Source organism: Passer domesticus, chromosome 4 (assembly GCF_036417665.1).
Source record: "Passer domesticus isolate bPasDom1 chromosome 4, bPasDom1.hap1, whole genome shotgun sequence".
Lineage (NCBI taxonomy): Eukaryota > Metazoa > Chordata > Aves > Passeriformes > Passeridae > Passer > Passer domesticus.
Genome location: NC_087477.1, coordinates 75,530,358 through 75,543,713, shown reverse-complemented (window position 1 = coordinate 75,543,713; position 13,356 = coordinate 75,530,358). Strand labels below are relative to the sequence as shown.

Here is a 13,356-nt window from a genome sequence, read left to right as displayed (position 1 = left end):
CTCAGGGCTCCCGGCCGGGCGGGATCGCTTGGTCCGGTGCCTCAGCCCCGCTCCGCTCTGTCCTTTCAGCTCCCTGCCGCCCTTGCTCGCCCTTTCCTCTGCCCCGCACACCAGAAGGGGAGGATGGGGCAGACCTGAGCGCAATTGATGCCGTCCAGCTTTGACCGCTGTGCCCTTCAGCTTCCTTGAAGCCCAGACATGGCTGGCGGCCGGCACTTCAGCATCCGTGCCCAGTGTCGCTGGTTTTCACCCCGCTTAGTCCTTTCGGTAATTCATGGGCTTTATGGCCCTGGATCTGCTTGGTGCCTTTTTGAGCATGCTGACACATAACTTCACAAGGCAACATCCCAGAACATTTATTAAGTGCTGCTTGAAAAGTCACTTTCCTAATTGTTTTGTAGTTCTCTCTAAAACCCCTCAAATGATTCCTGGTACTAGCGTTCCAGGATTTGGTCACTGCCACCTCTGCATGTACCTTACCCGTGGTATTCATGGCAATTTACAAACCCCCCAGAGCATTTTCCTTCAGCTTTGTCCTCTCCAGTTTGGAGAATTTTGGAGTCCCAAAATTTGGCCTCTGTAGAGCCAGTGCTCCATTCCATGCATTGTTCCAGTGCTCCATTCCCTCATTGCTCCCAACATCTTCCTCTGTGCCTTTCACAGCATCGCTGTGCCTTGCTCAGGCTGCAGAGACCAGACTGCACAGAGCCCTCAGGACATGGGTGTGCCAAGGTTTTCCATGGAATCCTCATTTCCAGTGCCTTCCCTTGAAATGCTCCCTGTTTTCTTGCTGCTGCCCCTGAAGGTACCAGAAAGCTCTCGCCACAGACTGCGGCACCTCTGCATTGCAAAGGCTGGTTCTCAAACGAGCACCATGCAAACTTGTCACTGACACTCTGAGCATCCTTTGTCAGCCCCTCCTCGAGTTTAGCCATCTCCACTTCCTCCTTACATTTCGCATGCCATGTTTTCCTGGGCTTCCCCATGTGCCTTGCAATAGCCTCCTTAAATTTCCCAGTGAGTCATACAAGGTGGCGGGAGGTTTCTGCCATGTTTTTCTATTTATGTCAGACATTTTACCTTGGCTTCTAGAATTGTATTTTTAAGCCTTATGGATGTTTGCAGGCTTCTTGATTTGGAACTGCTCATTTAGGGGTTTTTTTGGGCATTTTCCCCCATTTTTGCATAAGTCATTTTCTTAAAACTGAGTATCTGTTTGCTTTATTTGTCTTGCATTCATCTTAGTGTTAAGTTTAATTATACTGTGGTTGCTACTATTGAGCAGCTCACCCACTAATAGAGGATCTTGAATTAGATCCTCTGCTCTGCTGAAGACTAAATTCAGAATGGTATTTCTTTTTGTTGTGGTTCATAGGGCCAGTTATTCTAAAAATAAATAATTTATTGTATCCAGAAATGTTATCTCTACATTTCACCCTGATGAAGCACTGACCCAGTCCGTATGTGGGTGGTTGAGCCCTCCCACTACTTGTCCTAAATGTGCAGCTTCTCTAATCTCACTTAATGCAATTGTTGAAGTGAACCAACACAGGGAAATGAGCAACCTTGCAGCTTAGCACAGCTAAGGCAAGCTCACATTAGGCTTTTTTTTTATCAAAATCAGCACCTGTATCACTTGCAAAGTGCAGAATATTGGTTTCTGGTGTAATGTGGCCTGTGCAAGACATTTTTAGGCTAAACCCTGACCTGGCAGTGAGTTCTCATGGGTAAAAAGAACTGAAGTGTTGAATTCCTCCCCATCAGATTACAGTCTGATCTGCAGCTGCAATTTGGGCTGGCTGAAGTTTTCAAATCATCTTGCAGATAGAGTGCATTGTGTCTGTCCAACAGGGAAGGAACAAAAGCATTCACCAGCTTATTTCATAATGCCCTGCTGTTTCAGTTCAGCTACTTGCACCAAAATGAACTTCTCCTACAGCGGTATTGTGCAGACTTGTGCTTCACAGTGCTGTGGTTTGGGGGTTTGGGTTTTTTTTTTAATAAATATCTGTGTAACCCATGTAAAAAAATGCCTGCATAAAAGCAAATTTTAAACACCTAGAAAAATTCCTAAAATTCTGCTGTCCAAAGGCAGCTCTGCCAATGAAGTCCAAAAATACATGTGATAAAAGTTTGCCTGTCTTTTGTCTATCAAATTGTCTGCCTGGGTTGCTGTGACTCGTGCCTTCCTGTGTGACTGCTTCCTCTCCCTCTTTCCAGATTCACACAGCTATGATGTCCCAGCTCCTTTGTGGCCTTTCCCAAAGCCCATGTCCCATCTGTTCACCTCATTCTGTAGCAGGTTTGGAGCTACGTCCGTGCTGGCCAGTGGCCACCTCTTGAAAACTGGGAAGAGCTCAATTTGGCCATGCTCAGTGCAGGAAATAATTTATTTTTATTCTACCCAGACATGGAATTTCTGTGGAAGTTTTCATCATGAATTATTAATTGCAGGCTCCATTCTATCTCTGCTTTGTCAAATTTGGTGAAAATTAGCCAGAAAGTTCAGAAGTTATCAAGAAAAGGAGGAGAGGAACAGATGGACGAAAGAGGAGTTGACAGACAGCATGATCTCATAATCCCCGCTGGCACAGGAATTCAGGCTAGAATTGAAATATTTTAGGTCAGAACACTGTGAACTTAAAATTTTCATTTTCAAAGAACAAGCCTCTGAAGAAAAACAAATTTTCATCTGTTAGACCATTGATCAGCTCTTAGGGCAGAGATTAAACAACAGCCTTCTACAAACATATCATCAAAATTTCTAACAGCCCCTTTCCCCACCCAACCTCAGACCCATGTGCTTCAGTATTTGCTTTTGCAGCTCCTTTGGGGTCAAGATTGTTTTCCTCTGATTCTTTTTTTTTTTTTTTGTTGTGTTCAGTCAAAACATAATTAAGGCTTACCTTACCCTTTTTTTCCATTCTAGGAGCAGTTGTTTTGCATCTGTTTCCTAGAACTGGAGAGGCTGCTTAGATAGCATATTGCCTTTACAAGCCATTTTATGGTGAATTCCAGCAGATTAAGGCATAAACATTTCTGGAAGGATGTCTGCAAGCTCTGCAGTATTCCATCCATACCGTGTTCTGTTTGTTCCACTGCAAAATATGACATCATTGTGCCTGACACCTCAGAGAGGAGCTCTGGGTTAGCTGTTGTCTGAGGCTGTGACAAACAGCCAGGGAGTGCAGTGCCACCACACAGGCACTCAGCTGCCCCCTCTGAATCCTCCCACTGGGATACATCTGTCAGATGAAAAACTCAACGCCCTTTGCTTGTTATTGCTTTAGGGTTTTGTTTAGGTTATGGTTTGGTTTTGGGGAAAAAAAAAATCAGCGCAGAGGAGGCAAGGAAATAGGCTTTTAGCTGGTGAACTGTACAGCTTTTTGCTTTTGAATCATGCTGCACATCTGCTCTCAGCAGCAGGATTGCAAAGGTCCCTGCTGCAGATTGTTGGAACAACAATTATTCTTTGGAAACACCCTGTCCTAAAATGTAATTAATTGCTTTAAGCAAAATTGTATTCTGGATTAAGCACAACTTTTAAAGTGCCATGTGAACTTTTATTATAACAAAGTCAGAAGACAAGAATTTGGCACCAGCTTGCTTTCTTTGCCAAGTGCATGGATCTTCTCTCCAGAGGAATGGCAGATTTCATTCTGAGACCTTGTATTCCCAGAAAAGCAGGTCAGAGTGATTAGTTTCCTTCAGCTTTGTTGGATTCAGTACTGTAAATATACAAGAAGCTCCTACACATTCGGGCTACTCCTAATGTCTTTAAACATATAATGCACAAAGGGATATGTTCTTTTTCCTAGAAAATTGTTCATCTGCTCTCCTGACCCTGTTTTGATTGAAAACCCCAATTTTCATCCTGATAGGCAAGGCAGGCTTCTGGATGTTTAGTATTGAATTTGAAACATCCATCATTAGCAAAATGAGGAAATTTATTTTTCTTTTAAACAAATGGTATGATATGACAAATGTCATAAACAGAGCTGTACAGATCATAAACTGTACAGGATTTACAAAAATGGTGCTACCACATCTATAACAATTTTTTTACCCAGTGCAATTCTTGTGCTGAGAAAACTGGTGCTGTCATGAAGTACAGCACTGCTAAAATCTTATTATAGTTATTTTTTTTTCTGTTGGAGATTAATTTAAAAAAGTGATTAAGTGCTATATTGTATTTTATGTTTATTTTGTGATAAAGTTAATTTCAAGGAAAACTGTGATAGAAAAATTAGTTTACTATGCTATGCACATGAATATCTTACTGATTCAGCAGCTCAGCTTATTCAAGTAAAATATGAGTGTGTCAACTAGCTACTGGTCATGATTTCAATGTGAAACTACTATTTCTGTGTTTTTAAGGTACCACTGTATTTAGAACCAACATGCATGACAAACTGAAACACAAACTAGGGGATGTCACACGCTGCAGCTGAGAGAAAAGAATGTAATTTACAGAAGGATTTAAGCTCCCTCCTTCCTCTCATCTCTCATCAGCTAAAATGATTGTTTTTGTCTGGCTGCACATCACTTGTGATGTGACTTTCATATTTGACAAAATAAACATGCAGAACTTGTAGGCTGTCTTTTAATGCTTTTTTTTCCCTGTCTTGTACTGAGCTGAAATTATTTCAAGTATAATTACTTAGAACAGACACTAATGCATTTCAATTTGCACTTTGCAAACAGGTTAGTTTGTCTTCAGAAATGTAATAGTGGAAATTTATACAGCACCCATGGTTAGAGACAAATAAGATTAATGACTGTTGGGGTTTCAATGGGCCAGTGTGTGTAAAAGAACTCTAAGCAGCACCCCAACCTTCATACCATGCTATTAATTTGAATTGCTAAAACACAGTGAGGTCCTTATGAAATAGCTGACATGAAATAAGCTGACATGTAAAGATTTGCAATATGTAAAGAACTGTGAAGAGAAGAAACACTATGCACAAAAAACAAGCGATGAAAGTTTAAGAAAAACCTGAGTAACACAACAAAAAGGTATAAAAATTTGTATTTATATTATGACGAGATAATGATACAACACAATGCTACAGAACGTAGCAAGCGCCATGTACATGTGTACAAATGGATCTGTATAATACAGTAAAATGCATCTCACAGACTATGAACCATTCCTTTGGCTCTGGGACCCAGAGGCTCTGGCACAGAACCCACTCACTAACACCTTTAGGTAACAATTTCACCAGTAAGCAGCAGAAGGCTCTCAGTCAGTGCTTCACCTGCACCAAAATTTCATCTGAAACACCCATCCTGCACAGACCCTTCCAATGCCACAAATCCTGTGTAACCACCGTTTATGCCTCTCGTGCAAAATGAAAGAAAGGAATTCTGAACTTGGCACCTTCACTCTGCTTTCCCAAGAGGCAAGCCTCTGGCTGGCCATGCTCCCCAGGAATCCTTTCCTGGGCTTATTTACAATACTTCACGCAGAGAGAACAGCCAAGGTGACCAAATGGTCTTTTCTGTTTCATATCCCCCCTGCATTTTAATTCTGGGTAGCTACGGAACGCACCTGGATGTTTTCTTTACAGCTACCAATTAACAACAGTGCATTTAGACAGTCACTTAAGCAAATTGGCTCATTTCATTGCTGGCAAAATTAATTTCTGATGTGTTTGCCCCATTAGTATTTGTAGGGAGTAGAACTCTTCCTTAACAGGTTCCTAAAGGGTCTCAATTATTCTTCCATCAATTTTAGAAAGTGTAAGTTAATGGATTAAATATCAGCACTGTTACTGGCTCATACCACACACAACTGATGCCCTCTACCATTTAAAAACAAATGTAACAGATTTATGAAAGAGTAATTTGAAGACATTCCTGTATCAGCAGCATCATAAAATTAAATATATAAAATTAATATTACTTAATTAAGAGCTGTGATGATGTGGTTCTTTTCAAAAATGTGTTTCTTTCCACATGGCTGCTCTGCAAGGATGAAAAATTTCACCACTAATTACCTGTCTGCCAAAAAGTTAGCAAAATGGTGAAATAATCACTTGTCCAGGAGGAGAGACTGCTCTAAGTACCTCCAGGAAAAGCAGAAGTACCCACCCAGAGCAGGTTTGCAGGCAGAGCCCACACTTGTAACTTCACCTCTTTCTGTTGCCCAGTTCTCCTCTTTTGGCATTTTAAGTTCACCCACCGAAATGGGTCATGCAAAGTGTAGTCAGATGCCCAGAACACTGGTATTTGTCACTGTAACTTATTTGTAGATCAACAGGTAACTTTTTTTCTACTTCTATAACTATATGCACGTGGTACAGTCGAACCCATACTCATCCATGTCAAAAATATAACACCATTGAAGTCTGTAAATTAGATCAAGTTAGATGTGTTAGATTTTACGTTGTTTTTTTCAACTCTAAATCTTATACTAATAAATTAGGATTGAAACTCATCTATAAACAGCACATGGAAAACTGTCCTTCTCATGGATTTCTGGGAGGCTTTTTTATTTCTGTTTTAACCTGCTAAAACTCACTCTGAACCAAGTCTGTTCTTTGCAGAAGACAATACAGGATCCAGTCTCTGGTTAATAATGTGTTGCAGAGCTTCTACTGCCAAACCTGCTCTTTGCAGCAGATAAATAAATCAGCTGCAATGGGCCTGGCAGGGCACAAGCTGGGCAGAGAGAGGAAGGATGTGAAGGATTCATCCTCTGAATTGCAGCGGAGAACACGCAGAAAGAACAAACAATTTTAGGCTGGGTTTTTTGCGTTTTGTGCCTCCCTCTGGTGATGCCAGAGTGCAGGCAGGAGCTGGAGGAAGCACCAATCCAGGAGCAATGCAGAGGCGTGCATCCTCCGACACCTGCGTGCTGCAAGGGAAAGCCCTTCCTTTCTTCTCCCCCAGGAAACAGGCCAAACCTCTGCGTCTCCAGAAAAAGAACTCTGCAATGACTTCATCTCTCCAGAGCCCCTTCCACAGAGAAAAAGACCTAGCAGCCCTGTAATCTTGTCCCTACTGCTTTTGCAGTGTGCTAACTGCAGAGGAAATGGATGAACTGAGCAGCAGCACCTCCTCGCCTGCTGTAAGTGTGGTCACAACACGGCAGAGCTGCCAAGGTGGTGGCAGGATTTAATCTTGCAGCAAACAGTTTGCTTTTTGCAGTCCCATGTGGGCACAGGTACACTCGTGCACACACACAGGGCACGCACACAAGTGTCCAGGTGAGAAAAAAGAATAAAAATAACAGTGTTTGCATCCCAAGATGCTGTGGCCACAGGCAGTGCTGCGCTGGCTGCTCAGCAGCAGAACCTGAAAAAACATCAGAGCCCCGACTGTCCCCAGTGACTGCAGCTCTGCTGGGGGACAGGCCAGCACCCAAACCTGACCCTAGGAACTGCTGTGCCATCGCCTCTAACGGGGCTGCTGCTGTCCGGGGGCTGTGCCTGAAAATTCCACCTTAAATTGGGCTGTGCTCCAGGGAGAATGACACAGGCAGTATGGTGTCATTTTCCTTTACCAGCGTTAATAGCTCCCAGCTGTAACAACTGAAAAAGTAAAAACAAATAAACCCTTTTTATTTCCACTCAAGATTATTCGAGTAATTTTTATTGAAAATATAAGATCTACAAAGCCATGGATACCCAGCGTGGAAGAACTCATTAAGTTAGCACATTCATCTTTAAAAGGAAAATTTCAGGTTGACCTAAGGTACAATAATGTTCAATTTAAAGTCTTGTTTTTCCTTCTGTAAGTTTCAAATCTCTTTTCATTAGGAGGTTCTGTGCAAGAGCTGCTTGTCATGAAAGGAAACACTTTACAATCCATGAATGTGTTCATTATATAATAAATGAACAGCAACAATATACTAGCCTCTTTTTTTTGTTTTTTTTTTTTCCTGTTAACAGTCGTGTGTTAAAGTAAACTCTTATTTTTTTTTCCATGATTTGGAAATTAGTTACATATGCACCAAAGGAGCTAGTAATTTCTGCTGCTTGTCAGCTACACACAATGAGTATATTGCTGTGTGCTTTCCCCAACAATGAGGATTTTAGTAATATGCAAGGTGTACAGAATGTAATACCAAAACCTGCATCACAGAAAAGGTTAATTGTTTTCTTATTCAGCTGCCAGAGTTGATAACCTTAGGCCCCTCCCCAGAGCCAAAGTAGGGGTGGCCATCCATTAGGTTATGTAAATTAAATGTATACGTTTCCTTGTTGGCAAGTTCCAAGCAGTAAGCGAGAGTGCAAACAAGGATCTGTAAGCTGCCACAAAATGTATTCATATTTCTACTCCGTGTTGTAAGAGCCAAAGGGAGGACACGTATGTCAGATGTTGAAAGAACAACTGAACCTTTGCTTTTGATCATTATGGTCAGTCTGTCATGAGGTCTTGTATCTGAATGCTAAAAATGGCACCACACTTGGACATCCCATAGCCTTACACAGTACGTTTGTGTTTCCCAAGCCACTGAGCGCTGGTCTCACAGAGACCCTGACTTTATAAGCTAACAAAAAATAGATTTGGGTGCTGAAGAATCCAAGGGAGGGCTCATACAAAGACAATTAACCCTCGCACCGAAACCTAATTTCATGATTTTACTTAAAGCCACACTGAATCAGTTGTGAGAGGGTGAAGATATAAATACACCTCTCTGCTTCATCCGTAAGAAGGTGGACAACTGACCATTTGAACAGAGGGTCTTGAAACAAAGCTTAGTTGTCCTTTAAACAATGAGAAGGAGAGGCATACATAAATGGTCACCAAGGCACAATATGACAAAGGTGAAGAGTCCCTGAGACTCTGGTCTGGGTCTGTACCATTCCCCTCCTTATACAAGTAAATGAGAACATTTAGGAAAATATAATACAAAATCTCTTACAGGAAATATAGACTACACTTGCTAAAATCACTTCCCTAAAAGTGTTTATAGCTTTTTTCTTTTTTTTTTTTTTTTTCAATTTTTTTTCTTTTTTTTTCTTCTTTTTTTTATTTTTTTAAAAGACCTTCTTTAAACAGATAATGCAAAGACTGGTCCATTTTTTTCTTACCCGGCAAGCCAAGCTCTAATGACTTCACTAAGCAGAAGTTGTATTAAAATACATCTTCATAGTATTGCTACAATTTGGGTAAATATGTTCTGAACAGCTTGATGAGTACTAAATAAACTTTGCTGTTTTACAGCATACATTTTAATTTTTTTGCACTTTTTTAAGAATAGAAAATGCAATTATAGTGTGCAAAAGAAAAAAAATTAATTATCTTCTAGCTGAATACTGTAATTTTAAGCCATGCCTTCCATAAAAATGTATTGACATGTGTAAATAGAAGAGAAGAAAAAAAAATACAAGCAAACAGAGATTTCATTTCCTTGCAAGGAAAGATTAACTATCACAAACTGGATCACTTGAGTTCTGTATTCTTCAGAGAAAGAAATGGAAACAACAACCCATAAAACCACTGAAATGCTTCAAATGTCATCCATTCCACGGTAACAGGTTAAACTGCCATGATGCTTTCTACTGCTCCCGTTAACATGGATAGAATGATTTGCTGCTGGTTGGATACTGAATACAAAAAGCAAAAGAAAGTTGAAATCATCCCACATGAAGTCATTATTAGAGCTGGCTTTTCCCCCATTTTGAAGTACAGTAGTGACTTGTAAATATGACCTTTTCTAAAGACCATTTGAGATTTGAAGATTTATCTGCCTGCTTCACCCAAAAAACAACTGCTGAAAGAATTTACTCTATGGAGCCCACTATACAGCATTCAAAATGTTTTGGGTTTGGGGTTTTTTTCAGGAAAAAATACCACAAAAAGTAGTTTTAGGTTTTCGTATCTCTGAATCACTAACACATTGTAGATTTCATTTATTCTTCCATGTTTGAAAATGGTTTCTGCAAAATCAAAATAAACTGTCAAACTCCCTTACACCATGCTTCCAACAGTTTGAATTTAATACTTCTTGAATGGAACGACATAATTTATTTCCTTTAATTTGCAGGATGGCTACATCAAGCTAGCTTTAAGTCACAACTGTACCTAACCACAGTTCTCTGCAGCAAACCCATGATTTACAATATCTAATATTGTGGTTAGAGTGCAGGGAACCGTGGGTAAGAAACCTCCATGTCAGAGCATTGTGGCTGGGGTTTCCCGGAAGAGTGGCAGTTGACACCTCTGGAATATTCATATATAAGTGCTTCAGTCAGATGGTCCTGAGTCGAGCGGGTCGCTCAGGCACTATGAGAGCCTGGCATTCAGTCTGCGGGAATGTGTGTACCCTCCGTCACTGGAACCGCTCTGCAAACTGTAGTGGTCTTCAGCATCGCTGGCACTTCCAACACTGTCCATTTCACCTGGAGTAAACTCCATTCCTTCAATGTCTACTTCTAAAGAAAACACAAAAGGCACATTTTCAGAAAGTTCTAGCAACTGGGCCAGTGTCACACTTCAGTTGCAATAATTAAAAAAAAATAAGAACTGGCACAGTAATTCCTGAGGAAAGGATTGTCTTGTCCACCTGAGAATTAAAATCCCTTCATTCCTCAGCCACATAAATATACTGCATGACAATAATAACAAATGCTTTCTCAGAATTGCTCCAACCTGCACAGAGACACTGATTTAGAAACAAGCTGCCCCTCAGAGGCTGCTGTACTGCAGCACTGTCCATGGCAATTCCAACCATGCAGGTGTTGGCTGCCCATGGTGGGACCACCTGTCCCCAGGTAAGTGCCCCAAGACCGACCACTCAACCCCCCAGGGCCCCGACTCTTCTGCCCAGAAAATCCTCCAAATGGGAAAATAAGAAATGGCAACAGCCAGCTTGACAAACTGTCTTAAGTGAGAATCAAATGCAGAGAACCCTTGGTGATCGTTGCACAGAAAATGTTTTAAAATTTCACAATAAATAATGTGGAAATAATTTACTCATGCAAATGAATTAAGCCAAATAAGATTTGCTTTTCCACGAGAAAACGTTATGCCAGCCTTACCAATAATTTAACTAAAAATTCAAAACATCAAATGGTAATTGTTAAAAAAACTGGCAAAAACACATGCAGGATGAACAGCTTTAAAAATACACACAATATCAACAGCTTCAAAACTGATTAGGAAAAAAAAACATTTTTCAAAGAATGTGAAAAAGATGCCTTAATTTTTTACTATTCAAATGGCATTATGTTGTAATTTTGTCTGGGTTTTGTTGAAAGCTTGGTTTCAGTTCCAAATGGCACTTGCTGGTTTCCCCACTCCCCTGTGGCTCGGTTACCTTGTTCAGAGTCAGTGGATATTGTTGATCCCATGCTGTCAGTGCGGATTCTCTCCATGCCCTGCACGGATAGCTGCTCCAATCTGCGCTTGAGGTAGCGGTGCTCCCGCTGTAATTGTTCTTTAATATTTAGAGCTTTTCGGTCCTGTTCTTCCAATTTCTTAAAGGGAGAGAAACACGGAGAGCTGACAGTTTGTACCATAAAGCATAAGTAACTTAAGGTTTTGTTGTAAACAGTAATTTGAAAGCAATTTAAGAATTTTAATTAATTAATATAAAGTTCAAATTAAATTTAAAATTTCAATTTTTTTAGTTAGCATTCTGTAGAGGTCAGTACAATTTTAGCAGGTTGAATTTGTTTCAATGTAAGATATATGGTTACAGGGGAAAAAAATTATAATTTAAAAAAACCCTCTCTTAAAAAAGAGAATCTCTTGCCACTGGCAGACGTTCATTGGCTAAGACCAAATTATTGTTGCCTTGGTTGTGGGGAATATTTAAATCATTTTATCAGCATCATCTTTGATAACTCGAGCACAGCTCAGGTTTCAGTGAGAACATAATGCATCTTTAGATGAGCCTCTTACTTCACCTATCACCATAAAGGAACCATCATCAGCCTCTGAATGTTATCCCTCCTACTGCAGGCCATGGAAAATTTTAGCATTTAAAAAGCTTCATTAACAATAAGCAGCATTAATTATATATAGAAGGAGCAATTTACTAACAACCCTCTTTATTCTCTTTTTTTTTCCTTGAACTTCTCCAGAGCAAGTATAATAATTCTGTGATATCATCTACAAAGTCAATGGTATTAATTCAGAATTTCTCAGCAAAGAGTCTGTGAAAGGATCCTTCACATATCTACCTAAGATCTCCCCTCTGACAGAATAAAAGCAGGTATTAATTTTGCAAATAAAAAGAATGCTTCACACCCAGTGAAATGTGCTGCACTGTTGGTCCAAATACAGCAACAGGAATAAAGTGCCTTTTTGTATTTGAACTGAGCCCTTCTCCAAATCACTGCTAGCCATTTAAAAAAACTGACTGCATAGTTAGGGAAAAATTTGTAAGAGTATGATGGGATTAAAAGCATAAAGGATACACAAATCTAAACACCTTTTATTATAAAAAATTATCTATCTGATGCAGTAAATTACAGGTTGTAGCAGTAAAAGCACTCGTAAGAGTGAGCAGATTTCTCTGTGAGCTGTGTTTACACGATCACTGAGATTTAGGAGATGTGCAGGGAGTGAATGCAGCTGCTGAAGTCTCCTCCCTGCCGTCTGAATGAACCTAGGCTTGGTTTTCTGAGGAGAGCAGGCTGGGACAGTGCACAGCAAAACAAGCAAAAACCTTTCAGAGATCTTGCTGTTCCCATGCAAGCCTGAAATAAAAGTGTTTGAAAAAATAATTGACACCCTTGAATGGGGCAGTTTCCTGACTCAATGAAATCCACCTTCTTCCGCCACATTTTAAGCCCCCTCCCAGGCAATACACTCTGCAGATAATCATCATAGGTGGATACACAATGTTAGAATAGGAAAAGGGGCTGGTACATCCATGTACACAACAAACCAAATGTGCCCAATTGATCAGACTTCCTTTTCCTGGATTTTCCTGGCTGCAATCCCGAACTCTAACAACTATTTTAGGAAAGAACTCAGTGATTCATATCCAGGAGACTCAAAACCATCCAGTCTTTCAGAGCAGATCTCAATATATGGGGGGGGGGGGGGGGGTGTGTGTGAGAAAAGTTGAGAACTAATGGTTGTGTTCCAAATGCCAGCCAGGCACGGGCAAGCTCTGGCAGGGCAGGGGAGGGAGCTGACCTGGCAAAGGGCAGCAATTAAATGCTAACCCAGTTTGGGCAGGTTCAGTTAAAACCTTAAAAAGAAAGTTAAACTTCGGTTTTCAGAAGATGAGTACTTGGTGCTGTGCAAGGCAGATCTGGAAAGAATCTGTTCCCAGCTTTTTTTATCAGCAGCTGAAATGGTAACTACAGGGCTAATCTCTCACACTCGCCACTTGTAAAAACACTTTTTCAATTTGTATGCATAAGCCCATCATAGGGGGGCAGCCCAAGA

The 13,356-nt window shown here is 40.6% G+C and overlaps 1 protein-coding gene and 2 long non-coding RNA genes across 5 annotated transcripts in view; 1 reads left to right on the top strand and 2 right to left on the bottom strand.

Moving 5' to 3' along the window:
- Positions 1-2,449: 2,449 nt before the first annotated feature.
- LOC135299602 (uncharacterized) lies at positions 2,450-3,147 on the bottom strand. The gene is made up of 2 exons (XR_010361567.1): positions 2,912-3,147; positions 2,450-2,603 (listed from the first exon to the last, which is right to left on the bottom strand). It is a non-coding gene; the product is annotated as an uncharacterized LOC135299602 (long non-coding RNA).
- On the top strand, positions 2,485-4,594 carry LOC135299601 (uncharacterized). Its single transcript, XR_010361566.1, has 2 exons — positions 2,485-2,623; positions 4,378-4,594. It is a non-coding gene; the product is annotated as an uncharacterized LOC135299601 (long non-coding RNA).
- A 2,967-nt stretch (positions 4,595-7,561) lies between these two features.
- MXD4 (MAX dimerization protein 4) overlaps positions 7,562-13,356 on the bottom strand; it is a 39,030-nt gene continuing 33,235 nt past the window's right edge. For all 3 annotated transcript variants that reach the window (XM_064418891.1, XM_064418894.1, XM_064418893.1), the window contains exons 5-6: positions 11,270-11,429; positions 7,562-10,385 (exon numbers count right to left, since the gene is read on the bottom strand). In XM_064418891.1, coding sequence (XP_064274961.1) covers positions 10,237-10,385; positions 11,270-11,429 — 309 coding nt within the window. In that variant the 3' untranslated portion in view covers positions 7,562-10,236. The remainder of the gene's footprint in view (positions 10,386-11,269; positions 11,430-13,356) is intronic.